The following is a 23,642-nucleotide window of genomic DNA, read 5'->3' on the forward strand; positions in this document are numbered from 1 at the left end:
TTGTTTAAGAACAGGGAGAACCTGCACATATTTACAGGCAGTGGGGAAGAAGCTAATAGTTAGGGAGAGATTAAAGATTAGAGAGAAGGGATTGTGGAAGAAAAGGTTATCAAAAAAGGACTACTCATCCTCTGGGCCATGACAAGGTGGGAATAGTTAAAGAAGTCAAGAAAGTTTGAGATGTGGGTAAGATGACTCATAACAGAAAAGAAGGGGAGGGAAGGAGTAAGTATCAAGCACCTACTATATGTCACTGTGGAAAATGCTTTACAAATACCATCTCACTTGATCCTGACATCAGCCATGGGAGTAAGCACTGTAAGTATCTCCCTTTTGCAGATGAGGAAACCAAGGTAGAGTTTTGTTCTGAGTAAAATAGTAGTAGTCAAATGCTGAATGGGTTGGGAAGAGGAAGGGAGGGAAGCAGTGAGGGTTTGAAAAGACTTTTTTTTTAGGTTTTTGCAAGGCAAAAGGGGTTAGGGGTTAAGTGGCTTGCCCAAGGCCACACAGCTAGGTAATTATTAAGTGTCTGAGACTGGTACTCCTGACTCCAGGGCCGGTGCTTTATCCACTATGCCACCTAGCCACCCCAGGTTTGAAAATACTTTTAAAAAGATTTTTCAACAGATGTGATGGAGTTGATAGTGAGGCAATCATAGATTGATGAAAGTATGGAAATAAGGGCTTAAGAAAATGTAAATGTGCAATGGACCCATTCATCATGATTATGTGATTTCATCAAGTATCATTCAAAGGTTTAGGATCAGAAATGGAAAAGGTAACTGGTAGGTATGATCCCCATTGTGGATTCGAAGGACTTAATAGTGAAAGGTCAGGGAAGTCAAGGGTGAAGGACAAGGAATTTGAGGGTAAAGAAAAGTTCCTTGTTGACTGGTTAATTATAGACTCAAAAAAGATTGTGAAGGAAAGAAGTCAATCAATAATACATCACTAACAAGTATAAAGAATAAAACAATTCCTGCAGTGGAGCTCTGGTTAGAGTGCTAGGCCCAGAGGCAAGAAGACCTGAGTTCAAATCCAGTTTCAGACACTTACTAGTTGTCTGACATTGGACAGGTCACTTAGCTTCTGTTTGCTTCAGATTCCTCAACTATAAAAATAGAGAAAATAATAGCAACTTTCTCCCAGGGTTTTTTGAGTGTCAATAGAAGTAGTATTTGTAAAATGCTTAGCACAGGACCTCAAGCATAGTAAACTACTCTGCTTATTCCTTTCCTTCCCAAACTCACAAAGAGCTTACATTCTAATAGGAGACATACCAATAAACAGATGTAAAACACAAATATCAAATTAATAAACACAAAGTTGTTAAAAGGGAGGACACTAGCTATTGGAAGAATCAAGAAAGGCTTCATGTAGAAAATGTTGCTTGAGATAGTTTTTTTAAACTTAAAAATGTTTTAAAATAAGTTTTTTTATTGATGTCTTTTGTTTTTCACATCATCATAGTTTTCTCCAGTATTTCTCCTTCCCTTCCCAAAGAAAAGAGAAAATTCATCTGGCAAAAAGCATTTTTTAAACTATTTATTTATTTATTTTAGGTTTTTTCCAAGGCAAATGGGGTTAAGTGGCTTGCCCAAAGCCACACAGCTAAGTCATTATTAAGTGTCTGAGTCCGGATTTGAACCCAGGTACTCCTGACTCAAGGGTTGGTGCTTTATCCACTGTTCCACCTAGCCACCCCAAAAAGCATTTTTTTAAAGACCAAAAAAGAAAGGAAAAATTCAGCACAACTGATCAACACAATGAAAAAAAATCTGAAAACATGAAATGTGCAACACCTGTGGGCCTCCTACCTCTGACCACCCCCACCCCAAATACCCTCACATATTTCTCTATTCAGGTCATGCTTGATCTTTATAATTTTGCTTCATTCACTTTTGTTTTCTTTGTTGTTTGGTTGCTCTTTCTATTTACCTTTTTGTAGTCATTGGGTGCATTGTTTTCTTGCTTGCTTCACTTTGTGTCAGTTAGAGGCACTGAACTTGATTGAATAGGGAAATCACAGTCATGTCTGCCCTTAAAGACAACATGTGTAGATTAGGCAGAAGAAAGGAGTGACTTGAAGAAGGAAAAGTAATGAGGAAGTTGTAGAAAAAAAATCTAGGTGAGAGGTTAAGAAAGGCCTGAACTGTTAGTTGTATGATTAAAAGAATTGAGTCAGATGAGAGAGAGAGATATTGTAAAGTAGAAATGACAAAATGTGGCAACTAATTGGGTATGTGTAGTGAGGAAGTGAATCCTATACAATACTGAGGTTACTCACTTGGGAGTTGGGAAGGATGGTGGTATGTATCTTCAAGAGAAATAGGGAGGTTTGAATGAAGGGAGGCAATGTTTATGGGGAGAGTTTTTAGAATTCAGTTTTAGACAGCTTTAGTTTGAGATATCAGCCACATTTCTTATTTGATGTGGCCAATGACAATTGATGATGTGGGACTGAGGTTCACTGGAGAGACTGAAACTGGATACACATATACAAACATACACATGTGTATATATGTCTATATTTAAACATATAGATACATTTATGTGTGTGTATATATACATATAGGTATATATTTATACACACATATATATATATATGTATATATACACATATTTGTCATCTGCAAAGAAATGATAGTTTAACCTAAGTGATCACCAAGATAGTAAATAGAGAGGGAAAAGAAAAGAGGATTTAGGACAGAACCATAGGTAATATTCACTCTTAAGAGGTATGTTTTGGATAATGAGCCAGAAAAGATACTGAACAAGAGTGGTCAGACAGGTGACGATGGAACTAGGAGAGAATATTTTAGCAAAAATTCAGGAAGTAAAGAGTTACTAGGAGGAGAGGGTATCAATAATATCAAATATAGCAGGATTAGGACTGAGAAAAAAATAAGATTAGGCAATTAAGAGATAAATGGTAACTTTGAAAGAGCAATTTTCATTGAGAGATGAAGCTGAAAGGCAGTTTGTAAAGAGTTTAGGAGTTAGTGAGAGGAGAATAAGTGAAGATGATGAGTGTCTACACCTTTTTTCTAGAAGTTGGGCTGAAAAAAGGGAAAAGCTATAGAATGATAGCTTGAAGGGCCTCACACTGGAGGGCCTGGGAATGTTGGGTTTTTTGTTTGGTTTTGTTTTTTAGGATCTAGAGGCAGTCTAATTGTGGACAGGTAAGGAGCAATAGATAGGGTTGAACTGAAGAATATATGCAAGATTATAGGGATTACTATGGGAAGATATAAGAAAGGAGGAATTCTCATTCTCATTATTATATCACCATCATTTCATTCTACTTTTAAAATCCTTGAAACATAATAAAACCACTCCTATGTTCTTTGCCTAGACTTCTGTAATTCTGATTCTGAGGGGACATATTTATCATCATCTCATATTAGTAAACAGTTTATGTTTTAGTTCTTTATGATTATTTACTCCTATTTATCTTTTCATGTTTCCCTTAACTCCCATGTTTGAATTTCAAAGGTTTATAAATCTTTTTTCTAGCACTCTTATTCATTTATTGAATCATTTTAATTTTTTTAAAAAAAGATAAAATTCTCAAGTCATCTCTTCCAGGAATTCTAGTGGAATTTAGACTCAAAGCTTTTTCCTTTGAGATTTTGTATATTTTTTGATGTTTTCTCCAAAAACCCTTTGTGTTTTGGGCAGCCATTTTAGCTCTTCATGGTGGAATTCTTTTCGCTTATTTGTTCATTCTTCCAGCCTACTTTCTAACTTTATGTTAGGACCAGGCTCTGCACACTTCTGAAGAGAATGTCATTAGGCTGTGTTCTTTATCTCTTAGGTCCCATGATTGCAATCTAAGAGATATTGATTGTTGTGTTCTCAGGGAGAACACAAGCTAAAGACTAGCAAGTTTTCATAACTCCCAAATGGTTCTGCTCCAGTATAATATCTGATTATTTCCCTCCTTGTCTGAGCTCTGCAAGTCCCAGACTTGGACTGACACTGAGCAACACACCTGTGGGCTTGACACTGGTTAGACATTCCAGTAGTCTGTTGCTGGTAGTCTGTTGCTGGGCTCAATCACTATTAGTCAGCTGGAAAATTCTCCAGGCTCAGAGTAAAAGAACTTCAAGTATCCCTGCCCTACCCTGATTATTCCACTGCTGTTTTCATAGTGGGCTGGAGGCTGGAAATGAGATACTTATCCACTTCTGGAAGGAGTGTCACACAGTAGCTACTTGCACCTTGCTCAACACACAGTCCTAGGGCCTCCTTCTGCTCTTTACCCTAGAATGCCATCCCTAAGCAGAGGTTGCCTTAGTTTGTGCTTGATCCATGACCTGTTAGGTTAGCAACTGTTCCTGCAATATGCACAGTTCTTAGAAACTGTACCACATCTAGAACCCTAGAACCCTAAGATACATCTTAAGTCCTCTTTCATTTGCTGCACTAGAATGTTCTTTGTGTTTATTCTTGGTTATAACCCATCCATATTGTCTTAGACTTTTCTGTCTCTGTTCTAACCTGGGCTGGAAAACTGACCCACTGTGACTTTTTTTTCTCCTTTATATTTCCCAATCAGGATCAATCGAAGTGTGTTTTCTAGATCTGGGTGAAGGAGTTGTGCTGTAAAACTTTGCTCCTTCTTGCTACCTGGAAACCTTGACTCTACCTCCACACTGATTTCTTTTTTTTTTTAGGTTTTTTTTTTTTGCAAGGCAAATGGGGTTAAGTGGCTTGCCCAAGGCCACACAGCTAGGCCAACTATTAAGTGTCTGAGACCGGATTTGAACCCAGCCTGACTCCAAGACTGGTGCTTTATCCCTATGCCACCTAGCTGCCCCCACATTGATTTCTTAATTGCCAAATCTTTTGGTCTTATTCCTCAACCTTTTGAACCTCTGTGCACCATTTGACACTGTTAATCATTTTTCATCCTTGACATTCTCTCCTATCTAGGTTTTTATGATGCTGCTCTTTCCACCTTTCCTTTTTAATTTCCTTTGCTGAATCTTCATTCAAGGCAAACCCACTGTTTTAAGGTATTATTTTCTTTAGTATCTTCATGCCTTTTTTTTTAACCAAGCAGTTGAGTTTTCTATGATATTTTTGCACCATTCTCATTTCCCCCAAAATTTCCCACTACCACTCTTATTTGATTTTTTAAAATTTATTTCTTTAAGATGATGGAGTTAAGTGACTTGCCCAAGGTCACATAGGCAATTTTTAAGTATCTGAGGCTGAATTTGAACTCAGGTCCTCCTTATGCCATGGCCAGTGCTTATCCACTGCGCCACCTAGCTGCCCCTCTTATTTGATTTTTAATTCATTTTTTATCTCTTTCAGGAATTCTTTTTTTTTTTTTTTTTTTGCAGGGCAATGGGGTTAAGTGGCTTGCCCAAGGCCACACAGCTAGGTAATTATTAAGTGTATGAGGCCAGATTTGAACTCAGGTACTCCTGACTCCAGGGCTGGTGCTCTATCCACTGTGCCACCTAGCCACACCTATCTTTCAGGAATTCTTGTTGGGCTAATGTCAAATTCAATTTTTTTTTTTTTACCTTTGAGGTTTTGTTGGAGTTTGTATCACTAGAGTAGTTTTTTATAGTCAAGTTCTTGTGGTTGTTGTTTGATCATTTTTCAGTCCTAGTTCTTAAAATTGATGGGTTCTGTTTCCCAGGTTGGGGATGAGGGGGCAGGGCCCATCCCAAGCATCAGACTTTTGCACATTGTTGTTTTCAAAGATAGTTTTGGGGGTTGCAAGTTTTTGGTGCTTCCAATATGGTGATCTGGGGAGAGGTTCACTGTTTCCTCGTAACAAGGAGTGATACAGCTTCTCAGGACCTCTGTTCCCTTGGGACTCCAAGCAGTCCTCCCCACCCTGATACTGTGACCTGAAAGTGGGTATAGGCAATGAAGTTGCCAAATAGCACCAGTTCTATTCCCAATACTAGCACAGGGGTCCCCCTGTAATCTTTCTTTCTGACCAATAATGTGATCCCCTTACCATCTGTGCTTTGAGAGATTCTAAAGTTGCTGTTGTCACCTCCAAGGCCCATTGCTGATATTACTGCCATTATGTCTCCAGGCCAGCCCCCATCTCAGTGTCACAGATCTCTTCTTCTAACCTTCTAAGTTGTCTTGGGCTGACAAAAATTTCTCACTCCTAATTTTGTTGACTCTCCTTCTCCAGAATTTGATTTGGGACATTATTTTAAAAGTTGTTTGGAGAGGGATGTTAGGAGAATTCAGCTACTTCCTCTCTTCTGCCATCTTGGCTATGCCCCAGAGGTCCCCCATCTCTTAAACTGTTGATGAAAGCCAAGGTTCTTAAGTCCTGGGCCCTCAACTTTTTTTATTCTATACTATCTAACTTTGTGAACTCATCAGCTTTCTTAATGATAATCTCCATGCAGACAATTTCTAGATCTATATATTTAGTCCTAGTCTCTCAGTTGGATTTTGTGCACCTTGAATTTATTGTACAGTAGACATTTATAACTCAACTATTAGTGTCGTCTTCTTTAAAATTACCTCCCATCAGAGCACAAGCCCTGGAGTCAGGAGGACCTGAGTTCAAATTTGACCTCAGACACTTGATACTTACTCTGTGCCCTTGGTCAAGTCACTTAACCTCATTGCTTTGTTCCCCCTCCCTGCCTCCAACAAATAAAATAAAATTACTTCCTATCTACTCTTTGTATATCTTGCAAGTACCTAAGGAGACATTATCTTCCAAAGAAGAATTCATTCTCTTTCCCTCTAAATTGTACCCTCACTCAAGTTTCCCCTCTTCCTAACAAGGGCCTTATAATGTTTATAGTAACCTAGGCTTACAATCTTGGTGGCATCTTCTCACCTTCACTCATCTCATTCATTCAATTTCTTGCAACTCTTGTTGTTTCCAGCCTTACAATCTACTTTCTCATTCATTCAATTGATCACCACCATTTTGGCTGAATTATTGCAATAGCCTTCTGATCTTACCTTGAGTTCCTCCCTACTTCTGTTGGTCCTCTACTCAAGTTTTAAAGTATAATTTTCCTAAAATACAGATCTAATCATGCTACCCTGCTTCCCAATGAATCCCTACCTTCAGGATCAAATATTAAGTCCTCTAGCATTTTTTAGTCATTTTCAATCATGTCCAATTCTTTGTGACCCCTTTTGGGATTTTTTTTTAGGTTTTTGCAAGGCAAATGGGGTTAAGTTAAGTAGCTTGCCCAAGGCCACACAGCTAGGTAATTATTAAGTGTTTGAGACTGGATTTGAACCCAGGTCCTCCTTATGCCATGGCCAGTGCTTTATCCACTGCGCCACCTAGCCACCCCCCTTTTGGGGTTTTCTTGGCAAAGATACTAGGAGTGGTTTTGCCACTTCCCTCACTAGCTCATTTTACAGATGAGGAAACTGAGACAAACAGGATTAAGTGACTTGCCCAGGGACACATAGCTAGTAAGTGTTTGAGGCCAGGGACTAGATTCAAGATCTTCTGATTCTAAGTCCAATAATCTTTCTACCCCAGCAGTACCTTAGATAATAGTTCTTGGAATGTCAGTGATCTTAGAACATATAATGTAGACTATCAGAACTAGAATGAACCTTTGACTATTGACTATCATCCCATTGACTAGCTCCCATTGACTAGTTATATCAGGGTATGTGATCTCCCACTTATTCTAGTGTACCCTCCCATCTAAGGTAGGTGTCTCCTCTTCATCCTCCCTGATGGAGTCATTCAATCTTCAATCTCTGCTGAAAGATCTCTCATGGCAGGGAAGTCATTACTAAAAAAAAGCAACTTGACTTATGCTCAGACCATAATGACTAGATGCTTATCCTAAGCCACCCTACTGACTGCATTTCATGTCTTCTTCTCCCAGGCTTAGCCTGCACAGTCACCTACATTGGACTCTTCTTCACTCGCTTTTGGTTCATCAGCATACTATATTCCGCCTGGTGGTACCTGGATAGAGATACTCCAAGGAAAGGTGGGAGACAGATTAAATGCATGCAGAACTGGCGTTTATGGAAGTACCTAGCAGACTATTTTCCTGTCTCGGTAAGTGACTTAGTGGAGAGTTGAGTGTGGATGGGTTATTGCCTTGGCATGGTGGAAGGAAGCTGTAATCAAAGCAAAAGCAGGAGGAACCATTGAACATCAGCTTCTAGTCCAAATTAAGAAAAGAGAGGAAATACTGCTATATTCAGTTAGTTAACAACAGATAACCACTTAATGTATGTCAGACACTAGGAATACAAAAAGGGGAAAAATGTAGGCTCTGGCATTGCCAAAGGGAAGAAGGGGATGTATTTAATAGATGTTGTAGAAGTGAATTTGACAACATCTTAAATGGGGGCTGGGGTGGGAGAATGTGTGTGAGAGATAGTGAGGAATCCAGGATGACTCCTAGGTTTCAAGCCTCAAGGACAAAGAGAATAATGTGCCCTCTACATTAATAGGAAAGGTAGGAGATTGGGAAAATTTGCAGAGGCTAGGAACCTTCCAAATGTGGACCATATAAGCCTTGTGAAATCATTTGGTCTGGCTTTCCAAAGCAATCACAGGTGGAACTCAAAATTCAATAAATCTAGGAGCTTTTTAGGGTTAGGATTTTTAAGTTGATAACTTATTATCCTCAAATGATGTTATAACTATCCAAATGATCCTTAGCAGAAAAAAAGGTTCTCTATCCCTGGTTTAGGCAGACAGATAGTGAATTCCAATTTGAATGTAATAAATTTAAGCTGTCTCCTGGAAATCTAATTCAAAATGACTGAAAAGCAGTTAGTGATGCAAAATTGGAGGTCAGCAGAGAGATGGGTTAGGACAGGTAGATTTGAGAAACACAGAGATGGTAATTAAATTTATGGGAGCTGATGAGATCACAAAGTAAATAAAGAATAATTTAATATAGAAGGAGAAGAGAAGAGAGCCCAGGACTGAACATGGTTGGACACCTGTAGTTAGAGGGTATGCTTTGGGAGAGAATTCAGCAAAGGATTAGATAGATAGGAAGCAAAGAAGGAAAGAGTGTAGCAACCTGAAAACCTAAAGAGAAGAGAGTGCCAAAGAGGAGAGGGTAACAGGCAGTACTATAGAGAATAAGGATTGAGAAAAGGGCATTGGGTTTGGCAATTAATGGATCATTGATAACTGGAGAGAGTAGTTTCTGTGGAATGATGAAGTCAGAAACTAGATTATAAGGAATTAAGAAAAGACCTAGAGGAGAGAAAGTGGGGGCACCTATTGTAGACAACCTTTTCAAGTTTAGCTGCAAAGGGCAGAAGAGATATAGGAAGATAGTTTTCAAGGACAGAAAGATCAAGGGAGGATTTTTTTTAACTTTAATATTTTTTCTAAAAAATGTTTAACATTTTTATTTAAAGTTTTGAGTTCTAAATTCTATCCTTTCCCTTTTCCTCCCCCTTCCTTAGACAGTAAGCAATCAGAGATATGTTATACATTTACAATTTTGTAAAACATTTCCATATTCATTATTTTGTACAAGAAGACTCAAATAAAAAACCTTGAAAAATAGGGACAGATAGGTGGCACACTGGATAAAGCACCCGTCCTGGAGTCAGGAGTACCTGGGTTCAAATCCGGTCTCAGACACTTAATAATTACCTAGCTGTGTGGCCTCGGGCAAGCCACTTGACCCCATTTGCCTTGCAAAAACCTAAAAAAACAAACAAACAACAAAACCTTGAAAAATAATGGAAGAGTAAAAAATAGCATACTTCAGTCTGTATTCAAATAACCATTCTTTCTCTGGAGGCAACTAGTATGTTTCATCACTAGTCCTTTGGAATTGTCTTGGATCATCAAATTGTTGAGAATAGCTAAGTTATTTTCAGTTCTTCATTGAACAATACTATCATATACAAAATGTTCTCTTGGTTCTGTTCACTAAGTGAGTGGTTTTTGACAAAACAGGAGGTATGGGCATGTTTGTAGGCAGTAGGAAACCAGCCAATAGATAGGAATGCAGAGGGGACAATCTGTTGGGAGATGGAATGGAATGGAATGGCACTGATTGAGGAGTTAGCCTTGGTAAGGAGTGAGGCTGCTTCATCATGTGAAACAGGGGTGAAGAGTGATAGGAGATACAAAAGAGAAATTTCCTGGTGCCCTCAATTTTTTCTGTAAAATATCTTAACTGATAGAATGGGGGAAGGGGGAGCCATGGGAGGTTTGACAAGGGATGAAAAGATTTGGAGGAGCTGCTATGGAGAGGAAGATGATGAGGGAGATATAGTAGGATTTCTTAGCATCAGTGAAGGCCCAGTTAATGTTGTCTAACCCAAGCATTCCTTCTTTCACAGTTCTTACTCTGTGCTGTTTCATCATCCTATCTGTTCCCTCCTTGGCTCCATTCATATCCCACAATTTCCTTGAAGATCTTGAATGCCAGAACTGGCTAGCACAAATCCATGATATAGGTACCTATCACTGTTGGGTCCATTAGAGCAATTAGAGAGAAACATAACAGGGACAAAGGGCTATCTGGGGGGCAGGTCATATGAGGGAGGGGTCACTGGTGGTGAACAGGCTTGGAAGGGGTGAAGGCTGAACAGGGATGGAGGGAGCAGTCCTAAGGAGGAGGGAGTATGGCCGGGGTGATGCAGAGAGGCATAGGAGGGTAGAGGATTGGAAGAATCAAGAAGAATTCAATGGAGGTGACTAGAGAGGGAGTAAGAAGGGTTAGGAAAGGGAATAAAAGAGTTGGAAGTGCTTAGGGTTGGGGAGAATAAAGTAAGTCAAGAGTGAACATGACTAAGGGTGGGTCAAAAGGAACTAGGACTCAGCAAAGCTGGGGGAATCCAGTATGTTTGGAGTAAACAGGGTTTGAGGGTAGAACAAAAGAGGATTTTCCTTCTTTGAGTCACTCCCTTGGACTCAGTTCCTAGTCTGATCAGGAAAATTGCTGGTGAATTTAATAGTTCTTCATTACTCCCTTCAAAATCAGTCTAATCTCCATCTTTTATCACTGCTTTTGTTTTTGCATGACAGTGGGGTTAAAGTGACTTGTCCAAGATCACACAACAAGGTAATTATTAAGTGTCTGAGGCCTCAGTAGAACTCAGGTCCTCCTGACTCCTGGGTTGGCGCTCTGTCCACTGCACCACCTAGCCACCCCTTAATCACTGCTTTTGAAGAACCTCTGGGTAAAACCTTTGGACCTTTCTTGACAGGGCAGGTACCACCCATCTCCAGTTCTCAGAAACCCTTTAGAGATCTTCTTCCCAGACTCTTCAGCTTAGATTTGTTCCCCAGGTCCTTCTGACTACTTCCAATGAGATCCCTAATTCCAGCATCTAGAATCAAGAAGGAAATAGAAGGCAGATATTTGAAGGCTCTGATTCAGCCATCCATTCATTGATTCATTCAAGCAGTTACTGTATTTAGAGTCCTCTGACAGCCCTGGAAGAGTTAGAATGATGTAGTATCAAAACACAATTCTGTGGTAATTTAAGATTCACAAGGGTTTTTTTCCCCACAACTACCTTATGGGGTTAGAGATAGAGGATACAAGTACTATCATTATCTTTACAGGTCAGGAACAGTTTCCTCTATTGTAAAATGAGGCTAATATCAGCACTTATTTCCAGATTGGTTGTGAGAATCTAAGGAGATACTATTTACAAGGTGCTTAGCAGAATGCTTGCTATATAGAAGATGTTATGGAATCTCTTATTCCTTCCCCTCCCCTTCCGTTCCCTTTAGGGCAGGAGCAAGTCTTCCTAAGTTCAAATATGGCCTCAGTCATTTACTAACTGCTTGACCCCGAGCAAATCACTTCACCCTGTTTTCCTGAGTTTCCTCATCTGTAAAATGAGCTGGAGAAGGAAATGGCAAACCACTCCAGTATCTCTGCCAAGAAAACCCCAAATGGAGTCACAAAGAGTCAGACAAGACTTAACAATAACAGCAGCCCCTTCCCTTTGCATTGAAACAAGTCTTCTGGCTTATGGATTTGTACTCTGTAATATGCCACAGGTGCACCACAGGCAGTTCCCACTGCAGAAAGAAAAAAAAAGATAATGTTAATATGCAAGGTTGCATGATATATATCTTTGAAAAGGTACAAAGTGCTGAGTTATCTACACCAGACAAATACAAATTCTTTATCAACACGGTGAGAGGGAATAGGAGGAAGGGATCTAAGTCTTGCTGGAAGAGGTGGCATTAGAAGTAGTCTTTTAAGGGAAGGGAGGAATTTAGGAAGTGAAGAGGGGAAGGAAGGACATTCCAGCACGGAAATTGCTTGAATGTGGAAAACACAGATTATGTTTGAATTACAGAGTTTAATTTTGCTGAAATATTGGAGTTCATGGGGAGGAGTCATAAGAGATATGGCTGGAAAGGCAAGGTACAGCCTGGTTATGATAAAAGACTAAAGGCTTAAGCTAAAAGAGAATCACAGAACCTCACAGACCAGAAGGGACTTCAAAGGGCACCTAATCAAACTGATAACTGAACATAACTATGAGTGGCCAGATCTTTCGACCTTTGCTTGAGCTCTTCAGTGAGAGCAAACCATTACTTGCCCATGTGGCTAGTTTGATTTGGGAGTAGGCCCTAATTGTTGGGCAGTCTTTTCTGGCCTCAATTCTATATCTACCTCTTTACAATTTCTGCACATGGCCCCTGGTTCTGCTTTCTGGAGTCAAACAGAACAAGTCTCATTGTTTTTCCACAGGCTATGGTAAAGACCTGAGTTATAGCAGTGGCATGGAGAATCATGGAACCTCAGAGTTGGAACATCTCACAGAGCAGTTAGAAAATGATGATAGCATTCATATAACACTTTAAGATTTGCAAAACACTTACAAATATTATATTACAAACATTAAAAGTCCTTTAAAAGATTTTTAAATACTGAAACTTTACAATCAAAACCTCCTAAGTTGTTTCTCCTCACTGCTAATCAATTATTCAATTTTGAAACATTCATTAAATTCTTCCTTTTTATTGGGCACTGTATGTACTAAGCACTAGTATTACAAAAGAGAAAAGATTGCCTTGCCCTCGAGGAGCTTAGAATTTAATGCTGGGTGACTCATTGGGGGAGGGGATACCACTGGGGGAGTTGAAACCAAGCAGTGCTGCTTATGGAAAATGGAGAGAATGAAGATTCTGAAAGTTCAGAGCCCTCTATAAAGGAAGGCTTTGGGAGGGATTTATTGCTCTGCCCTCCAATCCTTCAATCTCTATCCAACTCAGTTTTCCCTGGAGACTGATTCCCCTTTTGAATAGCTCCAATGTTAAGAAATCTTTCTTGACTCCAAGTTCAAAGTTGCCTCCTCACAACTCTGACCTATTGCTCCTAGCTCTTAATTCCTCCACCCTGCTTAACATTTTCTGATTTGGATCTCCACCCCACTACTGGATTGAAAATGTTCTTTCAAAGTTGCCACTGATTTTTGCCATTAGGCAATGTGTCTGTCTTCACCCACCATGACAAGTCTGTACCTTTTGATACTGTAATCATCTCTTTCTCTTGGACACTCCCTCCTGCTTTGGCATGTTAAAATTGTATCTTTTTCTGGTCCCCCTGACCACCCCCCTCACCTTTCTTCTAGTCAGTGTAATAAGTAAATTTATATGTAACCAGTATAAAGTGGCAAAAGCAAAAAGTAAGACTGTAAAGGGGAACCTAGAAGAAGCATAATTTACAAATAGTTATATTAACTAAAAATATTTCTATTTTAAATACATATAGTGTGTGTGTGTGTGTGTGTGTGTGTGTGTGTGTGTGTGTGTGTGTGTAAAATAGGTCAGATAAATGGCACAATGTATAAAGCAACCGATCTGGAGTCAGGAAGAACTGAGTTCAAATTTGTCTTGAGACATTTATTATCTGTTACCCTGGACAAGTCATTTAAACCCTCTTTTCCTCAGTTTCCTCATGTGTAAATGAGCTTTAGAAGGAAATGGCAAACCACTCCAGCATTTTATATCTTTGCCAAGAAAATCCAAAATGGAATCAGAAAGAAATGGTCGCAACTGAAATATGTATATGTGTATACACACATCTTAGCTAAAATGACTTCCTGATAATATGTACTGAATTTAGGTTTTGCTGTCTGGCCTTTTTTGTGCTATGCTATTGTAAATCTTGGACAAATTTTAGACATCTTGCAATAAGACTAGCAGAATGCCTAATGATGTTGTCAACTCTGAGACAATGTCAATATGTTAACTCTAAAGTTTTTTCACTAACTCTGAGATTATTTAACATTGTAAATTAATTTTCATTGTATTGTATTATGTTAACATAAATTAATCATTAAATTATTATGTGTTTTATATATAAATTAATTAAATAATTTAAATATGTTAGTGAACAAGCCCAAGTCTGTTCCCCCCCCCAAAAAAAACAACTCATCCCCTGAGCACTCTTCTGGTGCTCCCAACTTGAATCTATTGTTATGTGAGGGATATTCTCTACCCCTTCCCCTCCCTATCCTTCTCCTGCACTACTTGCCATTATCCTGTTTTTGACCATACTCTCTGCCACTGTACCACTTTTCTCCACTTGTCTCTGTACTTTCTGTATCATTTGCCTCTATACCCTGTGTTTCTTATTAAAGTGTGATTTCGGTTTGGCTAGGTGGCTCAGTGGATAGAGCACCGGCCCTAGAGTCAAGAGTACCTGAATTCGAATCTGGCTTCAGATACTTAATAATTACCTAACTGTGTGGCCTTGGGCAAGACACTTAACCCCATTTGCCTTGGAAAAACCTAAAAAAAAATAAAGTGTGATTTCAGTCTCACTTGCTGTTGCCATGGTGGTCTTAGTTTATACATATGCAATCATGTTTAACATATGTCCATATTAATCATGTTATCATTGAAGAATCAGAACTAAAAGAAAAAAACAAGAAAGGAAAAAAACCATAAAAGAAGTTTTAAAAAGTGACCATAGCGTACTTTGGTCTGTATTCAGACACCACAGTCTTTTCTCTGGCTATGGATAGTATTTTCCATCACAAGTCTTTCAGAATAGTTTTTGATCACTGAACTTTTGAGAGGAACTAAGTCCATCATAGTTGATCATCATGCAATATTGCTCTAATTAGCTCATTTTCAATTTCCTTCCTTCCTTCCTTCCTTCCTAAATGGTAGAGGCCATATCTCCATCCTAAAAGAGCACAGCAATCATAGCACTTAGAGTTATAAAGAGCTTTGGAGACATCTGGTTCAAACCCCCTCCCCCATAGTTTGCAGATGGGAAAACTGAGGCCTCAGTGTGATGATATGACTTGCTTATTGTCATGAAGGTAGTGATGGTGATATTTGACCTTCAGTCTCAAAGAAGACCATGACCTCAGAGAGGTGATGCTATGACATATATGTAAATTGAATGGGGGATGTAAAAGTTACCAGCCTTACTTTCTCCACTAGAGTCATTTGGGTTCAAAGGCCAGATGGAGACGGCCCTGGACCATCTGTCCTTCTGTCAAGGTTCTAGAAATATGTCTTTTTTCATCTTCTCAAAGAATTTGGGGGGGTAGACCTAGGGCTGAATCCTCCTACCTCCATCTAAATGATCTTGCCTGTCCCTTTCTCCCAGTAGGGAGACTTAAGGGGAAGCCAGTTTATACCTATAATATTTCTGAAGTTGAGGGCCTTACTCAAAGGTGAGCATGCAACAGAGCTGGGATTTGAACCAAACCCTCTGATTCTAAATCTAGTAGGGTTCCCTATTTTAAGTGGGGAAACAGGCCTCACTCCTCAGAGAAATTTAGTAGTCATGTTTAAGAGCCTCTATCTGTTAAAGGATGACCAGAAATAAAGACCACTTCACTTTGAGCTGATCCTATAAGACACTGAGATCCCATTTGGATTAATACAAGGTTCCAGGACATTCTGAGAGCACTCAGTGAGGATCCCCCACAAAATCATGAGCCCAGTTCAGGGAGCAGTGAGAGTAGTACTAGAGAATGGCCAGCAGAGATAAATACAGCATTTCACTTTGCCTGGAACTCCAGTCTCAGAGGCTGATATTGGGGGGGCATCTTGGTGCTCCATATCTGGGTTTCTTCATGGGGTCCTTTATAGAAAGGGCCCTGAATTTGGTTCTTTTGGTGTAGTGAGATCCCTACCACTGGAGCTCTTCAGAGCCTGGCCTTTTGTTGGGTCTTCTGTTTAGGCATGTATTAGACTAAAAGTTTTTTGAGGCTTCTTCCTTTTTAGGCTTCAGTTTCCCCAGGAAATGACAATGTTTGTCTTATTTCTTTGCAGAGTATGTGGGAGGAACTGTGGGTGTGATGCTTTGCAGCTAATGTGGAACATTTTTCATTATGTGGGTTAGTTTGTTTAAATTGGTCATTTTTTCCCTCTTTTAAGGAATTGCTCTTTAGTATAGAGAGAAGGGCTACCCTGAAAAATATAGGTATTTTAAAAATAAAAGATATCAAAAATTTGTTTTAAATGAATGAGTAACCTTATGGTCTCTGGTCCCTTACAATTCTAGATTTATAAACCTAGGACTTGCTAAGATCAAATGCTTACCTTTATGATAGGTCAGAGGGAGTTATTGGGCATAAGTGAGTCACATCAGGGTTACTACTGATTTCACTGAAAACTAACACATCAAAAGTCAGACTAGGAAACTTCCCTTTCCTCTTATGCAAATTCTAAAGAATTTTGTACCCTCCTGTGTAAATAAAAGTCCAAAGTCTATGACTCAGGAAAGGTAGATTAGAAGGAAGAAAGGATCTTTGACCTCAGGTAAAATCACAAGGATCAGGGTTCTTCTCTTGCCCCTGGGATTAGACTTGAAGGTCGCCAAACATGCAACTTCTGAAAGGATTTGCAAGAATGAGTCATTTTGATCTAATAGGGAAAAGATACTGTATTAGGAGGCAGAAGACATAGCTTCTAATTGTGATTACTTTCTAATTGTGTGTACTTTCATGTCAGGAAAACCTGACTTCAAATCTGGTTTCAGACAATTGATACTTAATGTATGAACTTGGACAAGTTACATAAACCTAATTGCCTTGCATCCAGGGTCATCTCCACCTGGCCTTTGAACCCAAATTACACTAGAGGAGAAAGTAAGGCTGGTAACTTTCACTCCCTCATTCAATTCACATATATGTCATAGCATCACCTCTCTGAGGTCATGGTCTTCTTTGAGAATGAAAGTTAAATATCACCATCACTACCTTCATGACAATAAGCAAGTCATATCATCACTCTTGGGTCTCAGGCTCCCCATCTGCAAAATGGAGTTTAATTAAATGATCCCTAATATCCCTTCTAGCCCTGTGTTTCTATTTCAACAGGACCACAGTCACAGTTCATAAAACTGTTATCACAGAAAAGGGCAGGGATTGGGCCCTTGAGGGATTCAGGCTGGAGCCTGTGCCTAACTATAGCCTGAGTCCCATCTTAGGGGATAAATACTCTACCTATGCTTAAAGGAACCCTGGTTTAGTGGGAAGAGCTTGGGACTTAGAGTCAGGATGCTTGGATTCAAATCCTACTTCTGATGGTAGCTATGATTTAGGGGAAATCATCTCCCCACTCTAGGTTTTAGTTTCTGTTTCTGCAAAATAGATGGGACATTAGCATCAGCATCAGTTATCCTAATAGCTAATATTTATATAGTGCTTTAAAGTTTGAGAACTGTTTTCCATGTGTTATCTCACTTGATATATGGTTATCTTTCATTATCGAAGAATACCAAAATGACATCGCTATGTTAGAGATAAATTACATCATGTCTTCATATGACTGATCAGACTAATATGAGCTTGCAATGCTCTACCCAGGTTGGGCACAAATAGTCCGTGTGAATGCCTGGGGTGGTTACTCTAAACTTATATATTTCATGTTTCCTTTGAGCTACTTCTATTCTGCTTTGCTCATCAAGCACAGTACTCTCTCTGAAAAGAGCACACCATGCTGGGTGGTCCTGTGCCAGTGTCTCCCATACTGCATAATCAATTCCATAGTTCTTTTTTTTGGGGGGGGGGGTTGCAAGGCAGTAGAGTTAAGTGACTTGCTCAAGGTCACACAGCCAAGTAATAAGTGTCTGAGGTCACATTTGAACTCACACCCTCCTGACTCCAGGGCCAGTGCTCTATTCACTGCACCACCTTGTTGCCCCAATTCCATAGTTCTTAAGAGAAATATGGTATCTTCTCCTGCCAGGTGATCTTCAGAATCTTCCTAAGACAATTTAAATAGAAATGATTCAGTTTCCTGACATGGTGCTGGAGACTGTCCAGGTTTCACAGGCATATAGCAATGAGGTCAGCACAACGGCTCTGTAGACCTTCTGTTTGGTGTCAATCTAATACCTCTTCTTTCTTACACTTTCCTTCGGAGCCTCCCCAAAACTGAACTTGCTCTGGCAATGCATGTGTCAACCTTGGAAAGTTACCACTGCCAAAGTAAGTGAATTTATCCACAGTATTCAAAACTTCTCCTTTTGCTGTAATTGATGGATCCATATATGAATGGGCTGGTGCTGGCTGATGGAGAATCTGTATTTTCTTGCTGTTAATTGTTAGGTCAAAGTTAGAACAAGCAGCAGAGAATCAATCCATATTTTGTTACTTCTCAACTTCAGAGGTTGCTTAGAATGCACAATCATCTGCAAACAGAAAATCATACACAAACATTCCCTCCACTTTGGTCTTGGTTTGTAGCCTTTTCTTATTGAAGAATTTACTGGCAGTAGCTGACCTTAATGCTATATTCATCTTCAGTGAAGATGACTGGTAAGATGACTGAAAACATAATGGTAAAAGTGTGGGGGGGAATGACACATCCTTGTTTCACTCCACTGGTGCCTGAGAAGTTGTAAGAGCATCTTCCACTATGCAGAACCTGGGCATGCACACCTTCATGAAAGTGACTTAAAATACTGTTGAACTTCTCTGGACAACCAGATTTTGACAGTCTTCCATAAACCCTCATGACTGACAGAATCAAAGGACTTGGTCAGATCTACAAACATTGTATAGACCTCTGTTCTGTTCCTGGTTTTTCTCCTGGAGTTGGGTAAAAAACCAACATATCAACTATTCCTTGACCCTTTCTGAAGCCACATTGGCTCTCAGGGAGATGACCATCTTCCAGGTGAAGGATTAGCCTATTGAGAAGGACTCTGGCAATAATCTTACCAGCAATGATTAAAAAAGAAATATCCCTGTGATTGTCACAGGACAATCTATTCTCTTTACCTCTATAGAGATGAACAATGGAGGCATCATTGAATTCTTAGGGAATAATCTCTCCAAGCCTTATATAACCAGGAAAATTTCAGCACATTGAACCCTCCACCTTGAAAGTCTCAGCTGGAATAGAATCAGCACCAGCTTTGCCACATGAAAGAAGCCCAATGATATTCAAAACCTCTTCTTTGGTTGGAACCTCAGCTAGGGACACATTAACTTCAACTTGAGGTAAATGGTCAGTGACTTTTGCATTGATGGATGATGGTCTGTTAAGAACACTGTTTAAAAAAAAAGAACAATGTGTTCAGCCCATCTCTAGGATTTTGTCTCTGTCACCAATCAATGTAACTCCATCAGTACTGAGTGTTTGAGATGCACTATGTGTCTTTGTTCCATAAATAGCCTTCAAAGCATCCTGAAAGCACTTTGGATTGTAACTACTCACATAAAACTGAATTTCATCTGCCTTCTTACTGAGTCAAGAATCCTGCATCTTTCTCTTTTTTTTTAATAAAGGAAAGATTTTATTTATTTTGAATTTTGCAATTTTCCCCCAGTCTTGCTTCCCTCACCCCACCCTCACAGAAGGTGGTCTGTTAGTCTTTACATTCCAGGGTATACATTGATCTAAATTGAATGTGATGAGAGAGAAATCATATCCTTAAGGAAGAGAAATAAAGTATAAGAAATAACGATTACATAATAAGATAACTTTTTTTAAAGATTTTATTTATTTTGAGTTTTACACTTTTTCCCCATCTCACTTCCCTCCCCCACTCCCACAGAAAGCAATTGGTCAGTCTTTACATTGTTTCCATGTTGTATATTTATCCAAATTGAGTGTGATGAGAGAGAAATCATATCCTTAAAGAAGAAATATAAAGTATAAGAGATAACAAGATCAGATAATAAAATAGGATTTTTCCCCTAAATTAGAGGGAATAGTCCTTGAACTTTGTTCAAACTCCATGGTTCTTTATCTGTATACCGATGGTATTATCCATTGCACATAGCCCCAAATTCTCCCTGATTGTTACACTGATTAAATAAGCGTGTCCATCAAGGGTGATCATCGCCCCCACGTTGATGTTAGGGTGTACAGTGATTTTCTGGTTCTGCTCATCTCACTCAGCATCAGTTCATGCAAATCCCTCCAGACTTCCATGAATTCCCATCCCTCTTGGTTTCTAATAGAACAATAGTGTTCCATGACATACATATACCACAGTTTGCTAAGCCATTCCCCAAATGAAGGACATTTACTTGATTTCCAATTCTTTGCCACCACAAACAGGGCTACTATGAATACTTTGGTTCAAGTAATGTTTTTACCCTTTTTCACCATCTCTTCAGGGTATAGACCCAGTAGTGCTATTACTGGATCAAAGGGTATGTACATTTTTGTTGCCTTTTGGGCATAGTTCCAAATTTCTCTCCAGAAAGGTTGGATGAGTTCACAGCTCCACCAAAAATGAATAGTGTCCCAGATTTCCCATAACCATTCCAACAATGATCATTATCCTTTCTGGTCATATTGGCCAGTCAGAGAGGTGTGAGGTGGTACCTCAGAGAAGCTTTAATTTGCATTTCACTAATAAGTAATGATTTAGAGCAATTTTTCATATGACTGTAGATTGCTTTGATCTCCTTATCTGTAAATTGCCTTTGCATATCCTTTGACCATTTGTCAATTTGGGGAATGGCTTTTTTAAAAAAATATGACTCAGTTCTCTGTATATTTTAGAAATGAGTTCTTTGTCAGAAACATTAGTTGTAAAGACTGTTTCCCAGTTTACTACATTTCTTTTGATCTTGGTTACAGTGGTTTTATCTGTGCAAAAGCTTTTTAATTTAACATAATCAAAATCACCTAGTTTGTTTTTAGTGATGTTCTCCATCTCTTCCTTAGTCATAAACTGCTCCCCTTTTCATAGATCTGACAGGTAATCTAGTCCTTGATCTAGTCCTTGATCTTCTAATTTGCTTATAGTATTTTTATTTCTAAATCCTGTATCCATTTGGATTTTATCTTGGAATAGGGTGTGAGGTTTTGGTCTAATCTAAGGTTCTTCCATACTAACTTCCAATTTTCCCAGCAGTTTTTATCAAAGAGAGAGTTTTTATCCCAATAGCTGGACTCATTGGGTTTATCAAACAGCAGATTACTATAATCGTTAGCCTGCTATTGCACCTAGTCTAATCCACTGGTCCACCACTCCATTCCTTAGCCAATACCAGAAAGTTTTGATGACTGATGCTTTATAATATAATTTTAGATTGGGTAGGGCTAAGCTCCCTTCTTTTGTACTTTTTTTCACTAAATCCCTGGAAATTCTTGACTTTTTATTTCTCCATATGAATTTACTTACAACTTTTTCTAACTCATTAAAGTAATTTTTTGGAATTTTGATTGGTAGGGCACTAAACAGGTAGTTTAGTTTTGGTAGAATTGTCATTTTCATTATATTAGCTCTACCTATCCATGAGCAATTGATGTTTGCCCAGTTATTTAAATCTGATTTAATTTGTGTGAGAAGTGTTTTATAATTGTTTTCAAAAAGTTTCTGAGTCTGTCTTGGCAAATAGACTCCCAAGTATTTTATATTGTCTGAGGTTACTTTGAATGGGATTTCTCTTTCTAGCTCTTCCTGCTGTATTTTGCTAGTCATATATAGAAAAGTGGAGGATTTATGAGGGTTTATTTTCTATCCTGTAACTTTGCTAAAATTGCTAATTGTTTCCAGTAGTTTTTTGAATGATTTCTTGGGATTCTCTAGGTAGACCATCATGTCATCTGCAAAGAGTGAGAGTTTTGTCTCTTCCTTCCCAATTCAAATTCCTTCGATTTCTTTTTCTTCTCTTGTTGCTGAAGCTAACATTTCTAATACAATATTGAATGGTAGTGGTGATAATGGGCACCCTTGTTTCAACCCTGATCTTATTGGGAATGCCTCTAGCCTGTCCCCATTGAATATAATGCTTGTTGATGGTTTCAGATAGATACTGCTAATTATTCTAAGGAACAGTCCATTTATTCCTACACTCTCTAGTGTTTTTAGTAGGAATGAATGCTGTATTTTATCAAAAGCTTTTTCAGCATTTATTGATATGATCATATAATTTCTGATAGGTTTATTGTTGATATAATTGATTATACTAACAGTTTTCCTAATATTGAACCAACCCCACATTCCTGGGATAAATCCCACTTGATCATAATGTATTATCCCAGTGATAACTTGTAATTGTTTTGCTAAGATTTTATTTAAAATTTTTTGCATCTATATTTATCAGGGAGATAGGTCTATAATTTTCTTTCTCTGTTTTAACTCTTCCTGGTTTAGGTATCAGCACCATATTGGTTTCATAGAAAGTTACACAGAGTTCCATCTTCCCCTGGTTTTCCAAAGAGTTTATATAGAATTGTAATCAATTGTTCCTTAAATGTTTGGTAGAATTCACTTGTGAATCCATCAGGCCCTGGAGATTTTTTCTTAGGGAGTTCAATGATGGCTTGTTGAATTTCTTTTTCTGTGATAGGGTTATTTAGCTATTTAATCTCCTCTTCATTTAACCTGGGTAACTTATATTTTTGTAAATATTCATCCATTTCACTTAGATTGTCAAATTTATTGGTATAGAGTTGGGCAAAATAATTTCAAATTATTACTTTAATTTCCTCCTCATTGGTGGTGAGTTCACTTTTTTCATTTATGATACTAGCAATTTAGTTTTCTTCTTTCTTTTTTTAATCAAACTAACCAGAGGTTTATCAATTTTATTGGTTTTTTCATAATACCAACTTCTGGTTTTATTTATTAATTTAATAGTTTTTTTGCTTTAGATTTTATTAATTTCTCCTTTAATTTTCAGAATTTCTAATTTAGTATTTACTTGGGGATTTTTGATTTGTTCTTTCTCTAATTTTTTTAGTTGCATATTTATTTCTTTGATTTCCTCTTTCTCTAATTTATTCATGTAAGCATTTAAAGATATAATATATCCCCTGACAGCTGCTTTGAGTGAATCCCATAGGTTTTGGTATGTTGTTTCATTATTGTCATTATCTAGGATAAAATGATTAATTCTTTCTATAATTTGTTTTTTGGTCCATTCATTCTTTAAAATGAGGTTATTCAATTTCTAATTGTTTCTGGGTCTATATGTCCTTGGCCCAATATTGCATTTGACTTTTATTGCATTGTGATCTGAGAAAGATGTATTCACTATTTCTGCCTTTCTGCAGTTGATCATTAGGTTTTTATGTCCTAGTATATGGTCAAGTTTTGTATAAGTTCCATGTACTACAGAGAAAAAAGATATATTCCTTTTCATCCCCATTCAATTTCCTCAATAAGTCTACCATATCTAGTTTTTCTAACAATCTATTTATCTCCTTAACTTCTTTCTTGTTTATTTTATGATTTGATTTATCTAGATTTAAGAGTGGGAGGTTG

General features: G+C 38.3%; 1 protein-coding gene across 1 annotated transcript in view; it reads left to right on the forward strand.

The window, feature by feature from the left end:
- LOC141508361 (2-acylglycerol O-acyltransferase 2-like) overlaps positions 1-23,642 on the forward strand; it is a 47,260-nt gene that overhangs the window by 2,602 nt on the left and 21,016 nt on the right. The window contains exon 2 of the mRNA XM_074216907.1: positions 7,863-8,041. Within this exon, the coding sequence (XP_074073008.1) occupies positions 7,863-8,041 (179 nt within the window). The remainder of the gene's footprint in view (positions 1-7,862; positions 8,042-23,642) is intronic.

Source organism: Macrotis lagotis, chromosome 1, assembly GCF_037893015.1.
Source record: "Macrotis lagotis isolate mMagLag1 chromosome 1, bilby.v1.9.chrom.fasta, whole genome shotgun sequence".
Taxonomy (NCBI): domain Eukaryota; kingdom Metazoa; phylum Chordata; class Mammalia; order Peramelemorphia; family Peramelidae; genus Macrotis; species Macrotis lagotis.